Source organism: Cynocephalus volans, chromosome 17 (genome assembly GCF_027409185.1).
Source record: "Cynocephalus volans isolate mCynVol1 chromosome 17, mCynVol1.pri, whole genome shotgun sequence".
NCBI classification, from domain to species: domain Eukaryota; kingdom Metazoa; phylum Chordata; class Mammalia; order Dermoptera; family Cynocephalidae; genus Cynocephalus; species Cynocephalus volans.
In genome coordinates this window covers 14,347,388-14,370,751 of record NC_084476.1, presented here as the reverse complement: position 1 = coordinate 14,370,751, position 23,364 = coordinate 14,347,388, and the positions used below count along the sequence as shown (strand labels likewise).

The 23,364-nt window shown below is 38.4% G+C and overlaps 2 protein-coding genes across 2 annotated transcripts; both read left to right on the top strand.

Moving 5' to 3' along the window:
• Positions 1 to 5,409: 5,409 nt before the first annotated feature.
• On the top strand, positions 5,410 to 6,342 carry LOC134365954 (olfactory receptor 1361-like). The gene has a single exon (XM_063082339.1). The coding sequence runs from the start codon at positions 5,410 to 5,412 to the stop codon at positions 6,340 to 6,342; it is 933 nt and encodes a 310-aa protein (XP_062938409.1).
• Positions 6,343 to 18,359: 12,017 nt separating this feature from the next.
• On the top strand, positions 18,360 to 19,286 carry LOC134365439 (olfactory receptor 1Q1). Its single transcript, XM_063081536.1, has one exon. It carries the CDS (start codon positions 18,360 to 18,362, stop codon positions 19,284 to 19,286), a length of 927 nt encoding a protein of 308 aa, XP_062937606.1.
• The last annotated feature ends 4,078 nt before the right edge of the window (positions 19,287 to 23,364 follow it).

Genomic DNA, 23,364 nt, shown 5'->3' with positions numbered 1-23,364 from the left:
CCACGTAAATGGAAACCAAAAGAGAGCAGGAGTACCTTATTTATATCTCATAAAATAGACTTTTAGTCAAAAACTGTAAAAAGAGACAGAGAAGGTCATTATGCAATGATAAAGGGGTCAATTTAGCAGGAGGATATAACAATTGAAAATATAGGTGCAACCAACATCAGAGCACCTAAATATATGAAGCAATATTAATGGATCTAAAGGGAGAGATACAATGCAATACAATAATAGTAGGGGATTTAACATCCCACTTTCATCAATGGACAGATTGGACAGAAAATCCACAAAGAAACATCAGATTTAAACTGTACTCCATACCAAATGTATGCAACAGACACTTACAGAACATTTCACCCAGCAGCTGCAGAATACACATTCTTCTCAGCTACACATCGATCCATTCTCTGGGATGAACCATATGTTAGGCCAGAAAATAAGTTTTAACAAATTTACAAAGATTAAAATTATATCAAGCATCTCTTCTGACCACAATGGTATAAAACTGGAAATCAAAACAGAAGGAACTTCAGAAATTATACAAATATACAAAAATTAAACAACATGCTCCTGAACAATCAATGGATTAATGCATACATTAAAAAGTTTCTTGAGACAAATGAAGATGGAAACACAACATATTAAAACCTATGCAATGCAACAAATGCAATTCTGACCAAGAAGATGATAGCAGTAAATGCCTTCATTAAAAAGAAGAAAGATTTCAAGTAAACAATGTAACATTCTACCTCAAGGAACTAGGAAAAAAGAATCATGCCACAGATTACAAGAAAATATTTATAATACATATAGCTGATGAAGGATTTATATACAGAACATATGAATTAAAAATTCCTAAAAATCTTTATTAAAAGACAGCCCGATAAAAACAGGCAGACAACTCTACTTAAAAAAATATGCAAATAAGTACATGAAAAGGTGCTCAACACCATTAGTCATTGAAGAAATGCAAATTAAAGCCACAATGAGATACTACTTCATATGCTCTAGGATGGCAAAAATGTTAGATGTAAGATTTCTACTGCAAGAGAATATATGTTGTTATTTATTTACCTGAAGAAACCAAAGCCCAGAGAGGATAAGTGAACTTTAAAAGTCACAGAGCAGTTCATTTAGAGTTTCAGGACTGGGATTGGACCGGACTTTTCCCACAATGAACTGGGACTTTTCCCACAATGAATACTTCAGAGACTGATGTTCCCAAATGTCTCTGCAACTTCCATCGGGGAGCCCTGGGGATTGTGCCAGAAACTGCATGTACATAACTCCTCTTTTCCTGGGTTTCTAATCCGTCTGGCTGACTCAGGACCTGGGGTGGTCTGCTCTCATTTCTCCTTCCTTGGAGCAGATGAGGGGTCCATGTCCCAGAAGTCCCTCCTACCTTAAGCATAGAGGAAGATGCTATCTTTGCATCTGGATCTCAAGCATGCCTTGTCCACTCTTAACAAGTTAGAACCAAGAGAACCAAATCTCTACCTTAACACGAAGAACTGAGTAACTCTTCTTGGCTCATTTCGGGACTAACAGTAAGTAAGTCCTTGGTCACACATGTCCCTATTTGGTCAGGCAAGAGAAGCAGAATGGTCCACTAGAAATAGTTTTTGAAACCTTGTTTTGGGTTATCAGTTATAGAGCTAATTTTGGATAGATCACAGCATCTCTTTGACATTGTTTGTCATTCATAAAATAAGAGGGTTGTATTAGATGGTTTAGCATCCTTTAGTCCCTAAAGGGTGAAGTGGGAAGGCAGCTTTGATCCAGAGGACTATTTTATTGGGTTGCGAGTTGAACCTCTAGTCCCTGAAACTACCCTGAAATCTCCATATACCCCTGAGAGGGGATTGATATGTGGATGGAATATGTCAGGTCAAGTTGGTTGAGTTTTCAAATGTGGAAAAGCAAAAGATTTGGTGGAACATTTATCAGCATTGGTAAGGGTCACAAAAAGGCAGATTCAGACCTACAAGCAGATATGTTCATATTAAATCTGAATCCTAAGCATTAATTTTCCCTGTATCCTATTTTTAATTAAAATGAAACCATATTTAATTCAAAAGTAAAATATAAATAAGCCATACACTCATCACACATGCAGCCAATTAGACTTACTAATTCAACATTCAGCAATGCTTTTTTCCATTTTTGCAAACAATTTTGAATACGTTCTATGTACTAGAACCCATGCTAGACAAACTAAGATCTCCATTAAGGACCATCTTAATGTTATATTAACCATCTCTATAAGTAAAAGGCCATGCTGGGAGCTAAATAATTATACCATACAATTTATCATAGCTGAAAAAATCATTTTACTGTATTTTGTTCATATGTAATTACCAAGTCCACACTCAGAAGCAATAAGATGAATAAAAATGAGTCCCTCATTCAAAGGGACACATAGTCTAATGGGAATAAATGACCAAGTATAAGGCAATATGTCAAGTGTTCTACCAGAGACCTATAGAAAGAGCTGTGGGAGCACAGAGGATAAGATGATACACTCCAACAGGAGAATATAAAATCTTCCTGGAAGTTGACATCTGAACTCTTGCCTGCTGGAGAGGAGGAGGCGACATCCAGGCATGTGCAATAGCAGTAGCAGATCACAGAGTCAGGAAGTTGAATTGTGTGGGGACTGTGAGTGGCTTCATGGCTGTGAAGTGGTCTGGTATGAGGGGGAGTGTTGTTGTATAGACAGATGGAGTCTGATCGAAAAGGGCTGATTCTGTCATGATAAGAGATAGCTTGGACAGTTTCCTGATGGCAATAAGGAGCTTCACAACAGCCTGTGACATGTATTTAGTTATTCCTCTTCACAGAGAGGGGAACCAAGCTTCAGAGAACTCGAATGAATTCTTCGAACCCATTTTACTAGGCTTGATGAAGAAGGCTAAACAATATTTTTTTAGTGCAAACAAGTCTTTTTCTTGAGTCTATGCAACCTAAATATTCTCCTCAGAAATAAATAAATAAGTTGAAGCAGTGGTTTTAAGTGCATATATACAGTGGGGATCACATTTGGAGGAGGAGTATAAGAAATGTTCCCCAGGTAATTGTGATACATACCTTTAGCTTGGACCCACTGGCCAGGGTATTAGAGCATTTATCATAATAATAAAGTTGAAACCAAATGATGTATCTTTTTCCCAAAAGTCAATTGTTTAAAGTTTTATTAGTTTATTGGGCCAGAATATCATAAAAATTTAGAATATGAATTCATTTTTATAAAATTTTCATTTAGAATCAATGTAATTGTTTATATTAGGCTGCGTGTTTCTATCAAATAGTGAAATTCCTGAATGTTAATTACCTTTGAGCATGAAAAGTGCAAACTGGAATAAATTTTCACTTCTAATACTTATTGTAAAAGTTATGTAATTGAATGCGTATAACAAAACACATCACTGTACATCCTGCCATCTGCTTAGCTTCTGAATCTGGACTTGGTTGCAATGGAGGGGAGAGAAGGTAGAGATACCAGACAGGAAGGAGACTGGGACTTTCAGGACAGCTTCACCTCAGAATAGAAATCATGGTCCTAGCCCACTAGCTTTCAAGTACAGAAACCAGATTTTATCCAGACACTGGATTGGACCAAAGTGGACTGACTCACATCAATCACTTTTACCAAAGATTGAAGCATAAGCCAAAAATATCCACATTCTCATTTGCGATGAGAACTATAAGTGCCAAATTGAGTGGATATTTAAATTCCCTGATGGTGCATCCTCTTCTTGTGTAAAATATGCAGAAGGCTGAGCTAGAGTCAGAAAATGGTTTTGTGAACATTGAAAAGCAGCATAGCAGTGTGGTTAAGCACTTAGACTTTTCACTCGGACACATTTCACTTCAGTATCTTGTAAACTTCAGCAAGTTGTTTCACCACTCAGAACCTCAGTTTCTACATCTTTAAATAAAGAAAATCATCCTACTAGTACACAGGGTTATCATTTAATGGAATCCAGTGCCTGGCAAGGGTAGTGCTCAGCCAGTGTTAGCTATTATTGTCACTCTGACTTTTTTTTGTTAAGTCAGAGAAAGGGCAGTGAATAGAATAAACTTAAAGCCCAATATTATCTATTTATGAGATTCTGGTGTATCCTCACTGTAGCTGCTATGGGGGGAAAAGATATGCAAGTCTCAAATCAGGACATCCTCTTGTCCCAGCAGAGCCAGAGAAAAACTAAGGTGTGGCTTTGGAAGGCAAACTAGATATTTGACATCTTCTATTTAGATTTGAAATACATTCATCTAATACATAAATGTAAAAGGCCATCTTAGAGCAAAGAAGGGCTCAGGAGCTGAAACAGACCATTTAAAACTTAGGTTTTTAAATCCAAGGAGCCAAACTGGACAGAGAAGCACCTGTAAGTGACAAGCATCAAGGTTGTCAGAGAAAAAGCACAAGTAATTCCCGGCCACGCTGGGAGAAATTGGAGCAGTATTTTATACATTTGCTATAGCTTTTCTTAGGGAAAGCTGGGAACATTAAAAAGGGCCCAAATAGAGTAGACTATGATAAAAAAAAAAAATTCTTGCTGTATAACGTTTTTAAATATTAACTTACATGTTCTAATCATACATAGTTAGGGCTACAATCTAATGTTTTGATACATATATAGGTTTTTCTTCACACAGAGTCAAAGTCATTTGGTTTTTGTTCTGTTTACTCCTCAGAGCTATATTTTAGAGATGACACCCTGGTTAACTTGTCAGAACTCTGGGTATCCCAAAATTTCCATAATGTCTTCTGGATCATAACTTGAGTTAATTCCGTCGCACTTAAAAATAATCTTTTAATTACAAAAATAATGCATGCTGGTAAAAATATAAGTTATGCAGAAGTTGATATCCAGCACCCATCAACCCACACTCACTCCGCAGAAGTAAACACTGTCAACCTTAGGTGTGGGTTCTTTCAGACAGGTTCTTACTCATATGCAAGCATTTATTTATTTTTTTACTAAAATGGAATTATATATATACACGCTTCTGGTATTTTACCTTTCTACTTATTAGAAACATCTTATTTACTTAATTATATTCTTACTAAGTGTTAAACATTAGTGTATACTGATAGGATATGTACGATCAATAGCACACTTTTATCTGGTGCCTGACCTGTGTATCATGCAGACACTGAAATAGTTTGAAGGAGCCTTGGATAGCTGATCAAGCACTGACAGCCACCTATAACTTTACAAATGATCTGATCCAAACTGTCTTTTTTTAACATGCACAATTATAAATGCAAGCTTTGCTAAAACAGAATTGTTGAAACCACAGAATTTTTTAACAAGAGTTTGAAGTACTTTCAACATAGCGTTATTTTACTTTTTTGCTATTTATGCTATAATAAAATTTATTTCACACAGAATTCCAGACATGGACAGAAGAAACCAGACCAGCATCTCTGAATTTCTTCTCATGGGCTTCTCTGAGCACCCGGAGCAGCAGCTTCTCCTGTTCTGGCTCTTCTTGGGCATGTACCTGGTCACTGTGTTGGGAAACCTGCTCATCATCCTGGCCATTGGCTCTGACCTGCACCTCCATACCCCCATGTACTTCTTCCTGGCCAATCTGTCCTTTTCTGATATTGGCTTCATCTCTACCATAATTCCTAAGATGCTAGATAATATTAGCTCAGGAATTAAACTAATTTCTTACAGTGCGTGTCTGACACAACTCTACTTCTTTGGCCTATTTGCAGATCTGGACAACTTTCTCCTGGCTGTGATGGCACTTGACCGCTATGTGGCCATAAGCCACCCCCTTCATTATGCCATGACCATGAACTCCCAACGCTGTGTCTTGCTGGTGGCAGGGTCATGGGTAATCACTACCTTCCATGCCCTAGTGCACACCCTCCTCATGACCAGGCTTTCCTTCTGTGGTCCCAATATCATCCCCCACTTCTTCTGTGATCTGGTCCCACTCCTGAAGCTGGCCTGTACCAGTACCTATGTCAATGACCTGGTGCTCACCCTTGTGGCAGGAACATTGCTGATCGGACCCTTTGTCTGCATCCTCACATCTTATTTTTACATTGCATTGACTATCCTGAGAATTGATGCCCCAAACGGTAAGCAAAAAGCCTTCTCCAACTGCACCTCCCACCTCTCTGTGGTCTCTCTGTTCTACAGCACAGCTATTGGGGTCTATTTATGTCCTCCATCATCCCAATCAGATGGGAAGGACAGAGTCTTCTCAGTAATGTACTCGGTGGTGACTCCCATGTTGAACCCCTTCATCTACAGCATCAGAAACAAGGATATGAAAGGGGCACTAGAGAAACTACTCAGAATAAAAACATCCTAACATTCTTTCTCAGGACCTTAGGGTCCTGACTCCTAGATGTAGAGCTGAGGGTTGAAAATTAGTCTCCTGAGAGCCCAATCCCTGTAGCTTCCCTGAATCTGAGACGTCTCTGTTTTTGTGTTTACATTCTGAAATACAGGTTGATAACTGAGGACAGGGAGGGAACTAGTGATATCAGTAACCTCTAGTCATCTTCATAAAGGGCCCATGCTCCAAGCAGTTTACTACCCACTGTCAGAATGGTTCTTGTTCTTTTTTGCTGGGTGCCTAACAGAAGTCCACAATGTGGGAGATGTGTATGCATATAAAATGAAAATGAACATCTAAATTTTTGCTTAGCTCAAGTTATAAAGGAAATATAAAAGATACTTCTAGCCCAAGAATATGGGATTAATTGTCTCTGGTAGAATTAAATACAAAGGAAACATTCTGCTGTGTAATGATTGAATTGTGTCCCCCAAAGTCCATATATTAGAAGTTTAATTCCCACTGTGACAGTGTTGAGGGGGTGGGAAATCCTATTAAGGAGGCTTGAAGAGGTGATCAGATTGTAGGACCATGCCGTAGTGAAAGGATTAATAATGGTGGTAAGAGGCATGGTTCTTGGTGCTTTAAAAAGAAGAGCACATATGATACAGAACTTGAGAAAGGGATTTAAGTTCAAGTAGTTGCTTTAGGAAGTAGTTATATCAAAAAGAACGCCAGCAGTAAAGTGAGACAGAAAAGGAAAGATAGCCAAAAAGAGTATATTATCAAAAAAATTACCACTGTGATAACCAGTGTTTAATCATACTAGAAAATTCTAGGAGTCAGTATAGAAATAAGAACGTGAATGTTATTCCATCCACAAGGTATCTGGGAATTTCATCTACAAAATATATTCAGTCATTGGTTGAAGGTTTCTCTTTGTGGGAGGTTAATTCTTTGGGACCTCTGGCCTCCTGCTCTGCGCACTAACAGAGACGCTCTGGCTGCCAGAGAAAGCCCTCAGGCAAAGAGATACAGATGCTGGAAAATGAGAATAGGACATTGTGTGCACTGCAGTGGTGAGGTATAGGGGAACATGAGCAGAACACTGATAGAATAAGCTCCAGAATATTTTCTCTGGCATCCTTCCAATGTCAGTCACCATGGAAGCCCACGTGATAAAATGGACAAGGGCAAAAGAGGTTCCTACATAACCTTGTTCAAAAACTTTATATTCCGTGGTATGCCATATTTTATTACAACACCATTAAGATCAACATTATGCTATGAAAACACAAAATTACCAGAGTTTTCTTAGTCAACAAAGTTGATTCCTGACAGACAGAATGTTAAAAATAACAGAAAAAAATTGTAAAACAATTAACAGGAGGTGAAAGAAATAGAAAAACAATGAAGAAAATTTCTAACCATTCATAGTTATTCAGCTTTTAGTAACTATTACAAAGAGTGAAAGGAGAGGGAGGTGGTGATTTTCTAAATTTTACTTTTTAAATTTTAAGTTTTAAATTTCATTGTTTACATCAGGTTTCTGTGTTATTTTTAGTATTTCTCAATAATTTCAATTTGCATTACCAAACACTTAATTTTTAGTATGCATGACAGTTTTATCAATGAATTGAAATAGGATAAGCATGATTTTGACAACTTTTAGGTAACATGAAACTGGGAGGAGTATTGAATACACTACATAAAAGAATCAAGTTTCAAATAAGTCTCTTAAGATTGGAATGATGAACCAATTCTATAGGAAAATGTAAAATGAATGTGTGTAACATTCTACACTGGATTTCAAAAATGGCTCCATACATATGGCACTGGGAAGAGAAGACAGAGAAAATGGTAGCATGAAAGCAGCACGTATGAGTCAACCCTAGAGTTTTCATGGATTCAAGTTTATTCATAGCTGCTGAAAAAAATAAGTGTGAAAAAAAAATCTTTATAATCAGAGGCACAGACCAAAGGAAGTAAAAGACTTCTAGTCAGTCCTGATTAAGACCGTAAATTTGGGTACTATCTTGACGTTCTTATCTCCCTCATCCCCTCCGTCTACTCCACCATCACATATTATCAAGTCTTATCTCCAGAACCTCTTGTGAATCTGCTCACTTCTCTCCATCCATGTGCTATTGCCCAGGTCTAATCACCATCCACGTTTTCCTGGGTAACTAAAATAACCTCCTAACTGGTCTCTTTGCCCCCAGTTTTATGTGCCCACCTCAGTCTTCCAGATTGCTCTTCACATAGAAACCAAGAGAATTTACAGAAATGCAGATCTTTGTGTTCTATGCTGTTATTTATAACTAATCCTTCAGAGGTTTTCCCCATTGCTGCTAGAATAAAGAGCAAACATGGTTATATGGATTACAAGGCCCTGGATGGTCCAGACTCTGCATCTTCTTTAGCCTCACCTCACAACACTTACTGTTTTTCTCTTGTGATCTTTAACCATGCTGATCTCTTTCCACAAGTATACCAAGCTCCTTCTGGCCTCAGGGATTTCACATAGATTCCTTCTGCCTGAAATGTTTCTTCATTGTCTTCTAACTCCCACATATTGTTTAGATCTCAGGTGTATGGCCTGAATATTTGTGTTCCCCCAAAACTTATATGTTGAAACCTACTCACCAACATGATGGTTTTAGGAAGTAGGGCCCTTGGGAGGTTATTAGATCATGAAGGCCAGGCCCTCATGAATGGGATTAGTGCCCTTGCAAAAGAGGTGCCAGAGAACTGCCTTGCCCTTTCCACCATGTGAGGACAGAGTGAAAAGACACCATATAGGAGCCAGAAAGCAGCCCTTCACCAAAAACAGAATCTGCTGACACCTTGACCTTGAAATTTCTAGCCTCTAGAACTGTTAGAAATAAATTTCTATTGTTAATAAGCTACTCAACTTATGTTATTTTGTTATAACATCCCAAATTGACTAAGACAAAAGTTCATACTGGAAGTAGGATGCTACTGTAAGAAATACCTAAAATGTGGAAGTAGGATGCTACTGGGTAATGGGTAAAGGCTGGAATAGTTTGGGGATGCATGCTAGAAAAATACCATATTGCTGTGAATGGATGGTAAAGCGCAATTCTGGTGAGGGGCCAGAAGGAGAGAAAGGCTACAGAAAATGCCTCAATCTTCTTAGAGAATATCTAAGTGGTTGTGAACAAAATGTTAGTAGGAAAATGGATGAAAAGGGCTATTCTGGTGAGGTCTCAGATGAAAATGAGGAACATATTATTGGAAACTGAAGAAATTTTTAAGCAAAGTTTTGAAGGTGTAGCTTGGCTCCTCTTGAATGCTTATAGTAAAATGCAAAAAGTGAGAAACAATTTCAAGAAGGAATTTTGAACCAAAAGAGAAAGAGAACTTAAAGATTTGGAAAATTCTAAGCCGGTCCATATTGTAAAAAATGAGAAAGATGTTTGGGAAAGAACACAGAGGGGGGTAGCCAAGCAATCATTTGATAAGATTAGTATTGATCCACCAGGTGCTATTCATCAAGACAATGGAAAAATGACCCTTAAAGACATTTCAGAGATTACTAGGACTGCTGCTCTCATCCCAGGAACAGAGTTCAACGGCCTGGAAGACAGAACCATTTCAAAGGTGGGGCTGTAGGCACCTGTGGGTACTGGCACTCACTGCCTGGTGCCACCTGAAGACTCTGCTACCTGCACTTCATTTTAGTTGTCCCAAGTTTAGCTCTAGTTGCCCAAGTGCTGCATGGGCCACAGTTGCTGCCCCTCCAGAGGCACAAGTAGTAAACTTTGGGGAGTCTGCACAGTACCATCTCCCCCAGTGGGCAGAGTACACAAGCCATGGGAGCATGGCTGCCTCCACTTGGATTTCAAAAGATGTCCCAAACAGCCATGGGGCCCAAGAAGAGAACTGCTACAGGGCTGAGGCCACCACAGAGATCTCCCACTAGAAAAATGTTCAGCAGAGCCATGGGGTAAGGTCTGACCCCACGATACCAGACTGGTAGAGCCACTGGCATGTGACTCTAACCCATGAAAGCTATAGCGTAGCATGCACTCAGCAGAGCCATGGGAGTAGAGCTGCCCAAAGCTGTGGGGACAAGGCTTCCCAGAGCTTTTGATGACTTAACCCTAGCCTATCAAAGCTTTAGAGGTAGGACCTCTACCCCAGTGGGCCTGGAAGGCAAAGCCTCAAGGCAAAGAACATTATTCTTGAGTCTTAAGATTTTGGACTTACATAGGACCTGCTACCTCTTTTTTTTTTTTTTTTTTTTTTCCTATTTTTCCCTTTTGGAATGGGAGTGTTGATCCTATGCCTGTCCCACTATTGTATTTTGGAAGCACATAACATGTTTGATTTCACAGCTGGAGAACAATTTGCCTCAGGATAAATCATGCCTTGAGTCTCACCCATATCTGATTTAGGTAGTATTTGGGTGACATCCTGGACTTTAGAATTTTGAATTGATTCTGGAACAAGCTAGGACTTTGGGGGCTCCTGGGATGAAATAAATGTAATGTATTTTGCATGCTAGAAGGACACGAATTTGGAGGCCAGGGGCAGAATGTTATGGTCTAAATGTTTGTGTTCCCCCAAAATTCATATGCTAAAACCTAATCACCAATGTGATGGTTTTAGGAGGTGGAGCCTTTGGGAGGTGATTAGGTCATGAAGGTGGATCCTTCATCAATGGAATTTGTGCCCTCAAAAGAGGCCTCAAAGAACTGCCTTGCCACTTAAACGATGTGAGGACACAGCAAGAAAGCACCATCTAAGAACCAAAAAGCAGTCCCTCACCAGATACAGAATCTGCCAGCACCTTGATCTTGAACTTCGCAGTCTCCAGAACTGTGAGAACTAAATTTCTGTTTTTAATAATCTACCCAGTTTATAGTATTTTGTTTTACAAGCATGAATGGACTAAAACTCTCAGGAAGGTTAGGTTAGATCTCTGCGATTTACATTTTCTAAACTCCCAGTGTTTCTCTTTCAATGCACTTATCTTAATGATATTTCAATAAGTAATTTCCTAAGCAGCTATTTAATTTATTCTTCCATTTATTCTACAAGTATTTACTAAGTTCTTATTATGTGCCTGGCACTCTGCTAGATTCTAGAGCTATTTGTGGAGAACAAAACATACTTGGCCCTGTCTTCATGGAGCTTATAGTCTAGTGTATAACATCTTTTATGATGTACTGTAAGTTCCATGAAAGCAGGAATTCTGTCTCATTCACTATAATATCCCCTCAACCCATATGATTTATCTAAATAAATAAAGAAATATACAGACTAATGAGTAAGTGATGGCATTCTATTACGAATGTTTATTTTAAAAGGGTCCACATCCAAAATGCTTATCACTCTGCCATGCTGATCTTCTTTCTGTAGAGAATCATTGCACCAAAGCATTGAGGTCATCGTTATGACAGTATTTGCAGAAAGGCTATGTGATATATTAGAATAAAGCCCCAACCTTGTAGCAAGAAGATCTGGTTTTAAATTCTCCCAAATACTTATTCAATGTGATGTTTTAACAAATTTCTTAATCTGATCCTCAGTTTCTCTAGTTATTTTAAGGATTTAATAAAACCTAAATTATATGTTTATAAGGATTAAATTAGATGATACATGCAAAATCATATGATATAATACCCATGCATAATAGGCACCAAAGAAATATTAATTGAAGCTAATGTTGAATTGTCAAGCACTTATTGTGCATCATGGAATAGTATGGTTACAAGTTTAGTCTCTAGATTCAAACAAGAATATCCACCCACCTATCCACTTAGGTAGGTAACATTGAGCAAGTCACTTAATTTCTCTAAACCTTAATTTGTTGGTCTGAAAAATTGAGATAATAATATTTAATTCATATAATTATTGTGAGGATTAAATGACATAAAAGCATTTGAGCAATTTAACAGAATGCCTGACACAGAGTAAGCACTCAGCAAATGTTAATAAGTATATATACTTAATGTCTGTGTGCATGTGCGTTTCAGATTTTTGAGACCTGACTGACATGAAAGTTGATACGAAACATCCCCCTTCACTTTCTAAGAAACTAATGATTTGTGCTGCCAGAATGAACAGAGCATAAATAAGCAAAAGAGAAAATGTCCATCCAACCTGGATACTGAGAAAAGTTACAGAACTACAAATCAGATCAAGAAAGAAAGCATATGACAATATTTCTTGACCACATAATCACCCCTACAAAACAATAATAAAAACAGAACAATCATATAGAAAAAAATGGGCAAGGATATGGTCAGAAAACCCAAACAAGGAAAAATTAAATGGTTAAAAAATATGAAAAATTGCCCCCATCAACCAGGAAAATAACAAGTGAAACTATCATAAAGTGTTATTTCTTTTTTCCTTCTTTGGGAATCTGTAGAGAGTTTTCAAACAGTACTGTTAGACTGTGTGGGAAAGGACACTTTCATATGCTCTTAAAAGTTTTGTACATTGGTACAAACTTTTTAGAGGACAATCTGGTGGTACCAATTAAAACTAAAACAACATATATACTTTCATCTAGCATTTTCATTTGTAGAGGAATGTATCTAGACAAAAATTCCTGTCAAAGAATAACCATTGTGGCATTTTCTTTGTATCGCCAGAGAAAAAGGAGATAAGTGACTTGTGCAGGAAAATTTTATAACTTGTGGTATGTCTAAAACTCTATAAACTATCTTTAAAAAATGAGGTAGGTCTGACGGTGCCATGGGAGGTCCGTGACATATTGATGAGAGAAACAAAGAAAGCTCCAGAGCAAATGATGTCATTTCTGTAAAAATAAAATTTTGTATGAACATGTTCACATGTGCATAGAAAAGTGCCTGAGTGGAAACGTGTCAAAAATGTAACAGCAATTATCCCTGGAGAAATATGGGGAGAGTGAGAAACAGACTCTCACTTTTTACTCAATACCTATTTTGCTGCTAATTTTTTAGATATGAGTGTGTGACATTTAAAAGAAAATAAAGCAAGAGTCTGCCTCTCCAAGGACTCAGGGCAGGGAGAAACCCCGCCCTGTCTTGACCATGTCTAAGTTTCCGTGGGCTTCATTCCCAGAGCCAGTTTGGAGTGCATATAGGGAACTCAATGTCCAGACTGAATTCCAGGCCCTGGCCATTTTCCTGGGATCAGCCGAGCTGTCAAGCCACAGTCACTAATACTGACATTGGAAGCACTGCCTCATGGGCCCCACTCCCCAGAGAAGGCCCCCGCACTGTCCAACCCTTGACTCCCAATGACACATTTGGGACTCTGTGCTGGCGAGAACCATGGGACCCATGCAAAAGCATGTGATAAAAGCCCAGCTCCCAGTGCCTTCCCCAGACACGTCCTCCTGTCCCTGACCAGCAGAAGCACCATCAGGAGCCTGGAAGCTCTACCCCTTCAGCTCCTCCCTGATGCTTTTCTTTCTTCTGTGCTGGCCAACTTCACCTGTCTTCCCTGAGTGGTCTTCTCTGTGCTGCTGTCAAAACAAGATATGGTGGCACATGCTCTCTTCAGGGGGATGGAAGTGCCAGGCCCAGCCCAGAGCAGTGTGGCAGAGAGTCCATGGTAAGGTGAGGATCTGCACGTAGAGAGCTGCACCCAGCACACAGCAGTTTCTGGACACCCTAGACAATTCCTAGAATTACAGAAATTCCATAATTTCTGGAAGGAGGACCATCTTTCTAAAAATTGATCCCTTGCACAATATTGTGAGTATTGTAAAGTTTGTCTTTGACACACCCTAGATCTTTTGTCTTTTCCCTCCCTTTGTAGTGTCTCTTCCCTACACTGTCCTCAGATATACTGCGTCTTCCTGGACTCTCTCACCTCCCTTTGTTAAAACCTATCCACAAGAAAGAATAAATTATTTACAAGGTCAAGAGTAATCCCCTTCAGGGAGATTTCCCCTGCATCAGAGAAAATATTTAATGGAATTCCAGAGTTTCAATCAGTTGGAGAGGTATTATGAGCAATCAGGGTTAGGTGATCCATAAATTATCCCCTTGACATGGTTGTCCATTTTGTCTTCTCTTAACAACTTATCCTGAGATTTCTTCTCACCTTCTAGGAATTAATGATCAAACATGGAAACTCAGAGAATAGACTACATAGTGTTATCTAAGTGCCTCCTTTATTTACAAAGGGCAGTTTATGGATCAGATTGTCAGCAATTGTAGGGACCTATTCTGTGATAGGGAACCCAAGTTCCTATAGGAGTAGAAATAATCAACTCACTGTTTCACAGGATTTTTAAAGGGCCTTCATGTCTATAATCTCCTGGGGTTTTTTTTTAAATAAAGCTTCTGTATTGAAAGCAGGTATTATTCTTCCCACTTTCCAGATACAAAAAACAAGGTCCCCAAGAAGGGAAGTGATTTTCCCAAGGTCTCAGATAATTCTCATGGCAGACTTGGGACCAAAGCCTAGATCTTCCATTTCCTGAGTCAAAGCCCATTCCTACACACCACATTACTGTTACTTTAATAACACCCTTTCATAATGCAAGATTTTCCTCTAACAGTTCTCAATTCTTGGCTTTCCACCTCCTTGCCCATACCTCCTGCCTCTCGCCTACCCATAGTGGATGGATATGCTGAAATGCTGCACTATGGGTCAGGCACAATAATCTCTGCCAGCGATGAGGGAGACAAGGCGGGCTCCAAGGTTCCAGGCAGCTCACCCTCTGACCACTCCTGGAACTCTCTCTAGCCTTATGAGTAGCATTGTCACAGGAGCTATGTAGGTGTTGCCCCAGGTAGCAGCCATCTACTGCTGTCAAGTAGAGATTAGTCCATTCTTAGGTCTTACCTAAGACCTGAGAAGAGACATACCATGTTTTTGAAACCATAAACTCAAGGCCGCCTGATGCCCAGCCATGGAGGCTAGAGTTGCAAACTTTCATTTGAATAGTCGAATTACAATGACAGGCTAATAAGGGAAAACAGGCCCAGCAAGAGTGGAACACGGGTGTTAAATGGGTGAAGTAAGATGGAAAGAACATTGATTCTAAGTTAGACACATCTAAAATCAACCCGGCTCCAACCCTACTCTCTGTGACCTTGCAGAAGTTAATTCATTCCCTTCAGTGCTCAGTTTCATGATCTAAAAATGGGAATAATAATATCTACTCTCTAGTTTTATAATGAGGATTAAATGAGAAAAAAAATGACAGGTGCCTATCATTGGCCAATGCCCAGGATAGCACAAGTGGAAAAGCAAGAAACAAAGAGGAAAGTAGCAACTGGAATAGTGAGGGAAGGTTTAAGAGGTGGCTTGGCCCAGTGGTTAAGATCATGGGCTTTGAGGTCAGAAAGAGCTGAATTCAAATTCCAGTTCTACCACTTACTATGGCCTTGAGCACATCACAGAACCCATCTAAGCTTCAATTTCTTCATCTATAAAGTCAAGATAATAATACTTACATCACAGAATTGCTGTGGTCACCACATGAAAAACATATATAAAGCTTTTAGAACAATTCCTGGCAGATAGTAAGTGCTCTGTAAATGTGGCTACCACTTTTTGTCCACAATCATCATGCTATATTGAAGTCAATCCAGGATATTCAATGTCATATTATGAATTGTCATGCTTTCTATGCTTGAAAAACCTAATGTAACATGGTGACATCCTTTAACAGACAAACTAGGAGTAATAAATAAATCCAATTCCATGGAGAAGAAGCTAAGTAAATGAAATGGGGAATCAGACACGTATGAGCTCCCAAGGTATCCGGACATAGTGTGAAGTCCAGCCACTATTTAATACTAAGATATGCTGAACAAATCACCTCGCCTTCCTACATTTTGATTTTCTTGTCTATGAAATAAGGATAATAAGTGATTGTTGCAGGAACACACAGCTAGAAATGTCCTGGAATTGCTATAACAATTATGTGAGATAATATATGAAAAGGTGTCTTAAACAGGGACACTTCTCCGTTGTTTGCACTTTTTCTCCTAAAGACCAGATTGCAAAGGCTAAGAACTCTTTGAATAGCCACGGGTACAGCTTATTTGTGGACTGCCAACTCTGATCCCCACTCCAAAAAGATATTTAGCTACTATTCATGACCAGACAAAATCATTACGATTACCCTGTCATGAAAGACCAGACTCATAGAATTTTACTGAGTTCTGGGAAACACATTTTAAGGGCAGTGACAAAGTGGAACGAGTATGTAGTAGAGAGATTTGAATGACAGAAATTAGGGAAAAATTGTCCGTACTTACTGAATACCTGCCAGGGACCAGGTACTCTCATTTAATCCCCATACCAACTTTAATAGTATGTACTATTAATATCCCCTTTATATAGATGAGAAAACTAATGCTGGCTTTTAACCATGGCATAGTGCTTCCTTTATTGATTGATGTTTAGATTTCTCAATGGCTTTCATGTTAAAGAACAGGCTTATTCTATGAGATCCAAATCAAACTTGTGCCAGTGGACAGAGATGAGAGGCAATCATACTTCGGCTTCTATAGAAAAATATTCTGACAACTAGAGCTTTCTGCCACTGAAAGCATTCAAGAAGTGGAAGGATGTTAATTGTACTGTGATCCTATAAAAGGAGGTCCAACATTGATTGAGAAGTTGGGTCAAGTCTCTGATCAATATAGTTTTTGCTCATGTACCTCCTAATTAAAACTTCTGCACTTTTTAAAACCAGCATATAAAATTATTCTTAGATATTTAAATAGCTATAGGGATATAATATGTGGTATATTGTACTTTTAAAACAAAGCTTTACATTATTTTTTAAAGCGTATCAATGGCTTCTAAATACCACAGTTTTTTGATACATACATTACCCATTTTTAAAATTTAAGAATAAAGTCATCCTTAATAGCTCTAGTTTTACATCATTTCTTTTCAATTTAAAGATATACTTTTATTCTTCTCCCCCAATACAAATTTTATTATGTTGTTTGTGCTGACAAGACTTTTATAATCACCTGTCTTACTTTTTGCAATAAAAGAGAATATAAAATTAGTTATTTTTAATTTTTTGTGACCATAAAATTTTAAGTGTTAAAAACAATCAGAAAAAAATTATGAGTTGAGTTATTATTATAATTATTAGTAGTAGGCAACTGACCAAAATTATATAATTATTAGCTTCAACTGTACTAAGTTGCCAATATTTACCTATTTTGACTACAAAAATCAGAATTTCATAAGGTAATATATCACAAATTGTGCAAATAATTATTAAACTTAAATAATAGTTTTACATAAAGTCATCTAATGAAACAATGTTTTCTTTAAACAAGTTCGTATGTCCAGAAATATATATTACTTATTGGTAGAATAAATCAAAAATCAGCATGAATTCCATTATTATTTGTTTTTCATTTCTTACATGTGAGACAGTGTAATGCATAGGAGACATACTGAAGACAAGACGTGTTTAAAAAAGAGAACTATGGAAATTAAGAACCTGGAAAGTTATTCTTCTAAAATAATGTCTATGTGCTCTTTAAGAACTTTGGTTACCAGCAAGGGTATGCATCCCCAAAGTGAAAATTGCTGAACCAAACGACCTCTGACATCTCTTTCAGCAGGCATATTCCTTGATTAGTTCATCAGCAGGTCTTATTACCATGAATAAGATGTCTTGGTCTTAATTTAGGGGGTCATGTTACGTAGTGGTTAATAGTATAGCCTTTGGAGCCAGATAAACAGGACTTAAAATTCAGATTTTGTCCTTTATAAACTTCAACTTTCCAAGTCAGTTTTCTAATTTTTAAAACTGAAATGATGATGATGATAATTGCCTCATGGTGTTACTGTAAAATTTAAATGTGATAATTCAGCAAAGTCCCTAGTTCAAGGTAAATACTCTGTAAATGTCAGCTATGGTGATAACGATAATGTTAATGATAATAAAAAATCCATATTATTTTGGAAAATTATTAAATACTTGATCTCTTTATTAGCACCATGTGCATTCTATACAACAGAGACAGTAACTAAACAGCCTACTCATATGTCCAAGTCTATAAAAGTAATCTTTTTTGTTCTTATGGCAACAGATGGGCAACACCAACTGGACTAGTGTGTCCCATTTTGTTCTCTTGGGCATTTCTACCCACCCAGACGAGCAGATCCCACTCTTCCTTCTTTTTCTGCTGATGTACACAATCAACATTTCTGGCAACTTTGCCATCATCACACTGATTATCTCCACTCCACACCTCCATACCCCCATGTACATCTTCCTCGGTAACTTGGCCTTGGCAGATATCTGCTTCACCTCCACCACGGTCCCCAAGATGCTGCAGAATACTTTCTCGCCTACAAAGGCCATTTCCTACTTGGGCTGCTTAACCCAGACTTATTTCTTCATTTGCTTTGCAGCCATGGAAAACTTCCTCCTGGCTGTGATGGCCTATGACAGGTACATCGCCATCAGCCACCCTTTACGCTACTCTATGATCCTGACCAGAATGTTGTGTGCGCAGATGGTGGCTGTGTGCCATGTCCTCTCCCACCTTCATGCCCTGCTGCACACCTTTCTCATGGGCCAACTGATCTTCTGTGCAGATAACAGGATCCCTCACTTCTTCTGTGACCTCTACCCTCTGATGAAGATCTCCTGCACCAGCACCCACCTCAATACCCTGATGATTCACACGGAAGGTGTTATCATCATCAGTGGAGCTCTGACCTTCATCACCGCCTCCTATGCCTGCATCATCTCGGCAGTCCTCCGGATCCCCTCAGCAAAGGGCAAGTGGAGAGCCTTTTCTACCTGTGGCTCCCACTTCACGGTGGTAGCCATATTCTACGGCACCCTCACATGGGTCTACTTCCGGCCCCTTTCCAGCTATTCAGTGACCAAGGGTCGCATTGTGACAGTAGTGTACACAGTAGTGACCCCCATGTTGAACCCCTTTATCTATAGTCTGAGGAATAAGGATGTCAAGGGAGCCTTCAGGAAATGGATGAGCAGAATATAGACTTCTTTCTTTTGATAAAACCCCAAAACACAGTTCAGAGCCTTACCTATGATTCTGGGGAAACAGTTTTGTCCCTCACAGATCTGATTCCTTTAGAACTTCCCAAAAATATCTAAATTAAGTACATATCATGGATTTTGTCATTAGATATTGTCCTAAGGTATCTCTTAAACCCAAAGCACATGAAACAAAAGGGAACCACCATGCACTTAGTGCAGAACACTAGCATGGCTTTAGCTATAACTGAGGGTGGTCTCTGGGCTTGCAATTAAACAACAGGGTTGTAACTCTCAGAGTTCTTAGATGCAGGCAACAGAAACCGATTAGTGCTGATTCATGAGGAAATGAGTTTATTAAAAGGATATGTAGAACTCATGAATTTCCAAGGTTAGGGAACCAGGCTCAAAAAAAATGGACAAGAAAAAGGATGATTATATAGTCAAAACCACAGTCAAAATCATATCCCAGAACTACTCTGTTGAGAACACAACTGTAGTTTCCAAACTCAGTTTACTGCAGTTTGTACCCCTACCAACACTGCCAGCGACAATCACTTGGAGGCCTGAAAACTGGACATTATCACCTCCAGAAAGAACTGCCCACTTCTTATTCTATTCACCACTACCTCTAGATTCAAAATAAAGTGGTGCGTCTGACTGGCCAAGAATTGGTCACTCACCCATACTCTAGCTGCCAGGGAAACTGGAAGATCAATATCAGTGCTTCTATTTTCTGTAAGTTTCTACAGGAGAGGCGTAATAGATAGAGTAACTATTCCAATATAGGAAGAGGAGCATAATGATTGTGTCCACTATATGAGGTTGGAATTTATAGAAGCTCCAGAATTAAGCACTGTCACAGCTCTCCAACTAGCCTTTTCTCAATCTTTTTTAGCCGCATCATTCATGGGTAACTTAAACTCCTTTTTTCTCGGCATGCTCCTGGTCTTTTCTGTAGGTGATAGGTGGAACTCGTTTAATCCTGGGTGTTTATGTGGTTATCTATCAATGTTGAGCATGGAGAACAGGTTCAAGAGCCAAGATGTCTACTAAAATGCTGACTCTCAGTCTCATGGATGTAGGATGAAAAAGAAATGTGAGAGGGGCCTCCCAGGACATAAGGCAAAAGTTGCAAGCAAAGACTGATTTAGTCCACCTGTCTGGATAAAGTTTCTCTCATACGTATAAGTGGTTATGACACTGAGTTGAAGAGGAGCTAAAACTGTGGGAATTTTATGTAATGTGCTAGAATAAGGGTTTCTTGTAACCTATATGTAAGTGTTAATCAAGATGTATACCATTGAAATAGGTTTGAGAAGTCTTTAGCTGCACAAGGATTAAAAATTCTTCCAAGAGAAGCCCAAGACCCGAGGCAACCACACACACAAGACACTAGAGGCCAACTGAGCAGTCACGGCGGGAGCCATACCAAATTGGCAACCACAGCAACATCCTAGTTAGTCATTAGTCTCAAACCGGTGGACTGTGAAACCCCCTGCCACAATGAATAAACACCAAAAAAAAGACACCAGAAATACAAAAAATCAAGAAAGTACACCACCAAAAGTTAATAAATCTCATACTCTAGATCCTATAGAACAAGAAGCCCTTGAAATAACTGACAAGGAATTTCGAGTGATAATTCTAAGGAAACTGAATGAGATACAAGAAAACTCAGCTAGACATCATGATGAAATGATGAAAGGTATACAGGATCTGAAAGAGGAAATATACAAGGAAATCAATGTCCTGAAAAAAAATGTAGCAGAACTTGCTGAACTGAAGAAGTTATTCAGCGAAATAAAAAACACAACGGAGAGTTTAACCAGCAGGCTTGTCGAAGTTGAAGAGAGAACCTCTGAACTTGAAGATGGGCTGTTTGAAATAACACAAGCAGACAAAAAGAAAGAAAAAAGAATCAAGGACATGGAAGAAAATCTGAGACAGATATCAGACAACCTCAAGCGCTCAAATATCCGAGTCATGGGTATTCCAGAAGGGGAGGAAAATGGAGAATCCATTGAAAACATATTCAACAAAATAGTGGCAGAAAACTTCCCAGGTATAGGAAAAATCACAGATCTTCAGATCCAGGAAGCTCAACGATCTCCAAACGTATTCAACCCAAAAAGGCCTTCTCCAAGACATGTCATAGTCAAATTGGCAAAACTCAGAGACAAAGAGAGAATCTTAAAAGCTGCAAGAGAGAAGCGTCAAAGCACCTATAAGGGAGCCCCAATCAGGTTAACATCAGACTTTTCATCACAAACCCTAAAAGCTAGAAAGGAATGGGAAGATATTTTCAAAATACTAAAAGACAAAGATTGCCAGCCAAGAATACTCTACCCTGCAAGGCTATCCTTCCGAAATGAGGGGCAAATAGTATATTTCTCAGACAAACAAAAACTGCGGGAGTTCACTACCACAAGACCACCCTTACAAGAAATCCTCAAGGGAGTACTGGGTTTGGTTCCTGAAAAATAACTACCACTGCCATAAAAACCTAAGAAAAATCTAAACCCGCTAGTACAATAAAAATGGCATTCATGAAGAGAAAACAAGCAAACAAAAACGCTATCTACAACCTAAGGAACCAACAAACAAAGAAACCAAACAGTAAATCAGAAAGCAAGGAACGAAAGACACCTAAGACAACCAAACAACCAATAAAATGCTAGGAATAAATCAACACCTTTCAATAACAACTCTTAATGTTAAAGGCTTAAATTCCCCAATTAAAAGACACAGACTGGCTGACTGGATCAAAAAGCAGGACCCAACTATATGCGGCCTACAAGAGACCCACCTCACCCATAAAGATTCACAGAGACTAAGAGTGAAAGGATGGAAAAAGATTTACCATGCAAACAGAAAAGAAAAACGAGCTGGAGTGGCTATTCTTATATCTGACAAAATAGACTTTAAACTAAAAACCATAAAAAGAGACAATGAGGGACACTACTTAATGATAAAAGGACTGATCCATCAAGAAGACATAACAATCATAAATATGTACGCACCCAATGTTGGAGCAGCCAGATTTATAAAACAAACTCTATTAGACCTAAAGAAGGAAATAGACACTAATACCATAATAGCAGGGGACCTGAACACTCCACTGTCATTATTAGACAGATCATCTAGGCAAAGAATCAGTAGAGAAACACAAGATCTAAACAAGACTCTAGACCAATTGGAATTGGCAGATATCTACAGAACATTCCACCCAACAACCTCAGAATATTCATTCTTCTCAGCAGCACATGGATCATTCTCCAGGATAGATCACATATTAGGTCACAAATCAAGTCTCAATAAATTCAAAAAAATTGGAATTATCCCATGTATCTTCTCAGACCACAATGGATTAAAACTAGAAATTAATAACAAACAAAACTCTGGAAACTATACAAACACATGGAAATTAAACAGCATTCTACTTAATGACATATGGGTCCAAGAAGAAATCAAGAAGGAAATCAAAAAGTTTATTGAAACTAATGAAAACAATGATACATCATACCAAAACCTGTGGGATACTGCAAAAGCAGTATTGAGGGGAAAATTTATTGCATTAAATGCTCACTTCAGAAGAATGGAAAGATGGCAAGTGAACAACCTAACACTTCACCTTAAAGAACTAGAAAAACAAGAACAATCCAATCCTAAAGTTAGCAGATGGAAAGAAATCATTAAGATCAGAGCAGAACTGAATGAAATTGAAAACCAAAAAACAATTCAAAAGATCAACGAATCAAAAAGTTGGTTTTTTGAAAAGATAAATAAAATTGACAAACCATTAGCATGGCTAACAAAAAAAAGAAGAGAGAAGACTCAAATAACAAAAATTAGAAATGAAAAAGGCGATATTACAACTGATTCATCTGAAATACAAGGAATCATTCGAGACTACTATAAACAACTATACGCCAACAAATTTGAAAATCTGGAGGAAATGGATAAATTTCTGGACACACACAAGCTCCCAAAACTGAACCATGAAGACGTAGAAAATTTGAACAGACCAATAACAATAAAGGAGATTGAAGCTGTTATCAGAAGGCTCCCAACAAAGAAAA

What these genes read in the sequence shown, in the direction of transcription:
- LOC134365954 (XM_063082339.1), top strand. Translation starts at nt 5,410, where the DNA reads ATGGACAGAAGAAACCAGACCAGCATCTCTGAATTTCTTCTCATGGGC.
- LOC134365439 (XM_063081536.1), top strand. Translation starts at nt 18,360, where the DNA reads ATGGGCAACACCAACTGGACTAGTGTGTCCCATTTTGTTCTCTTGGGC.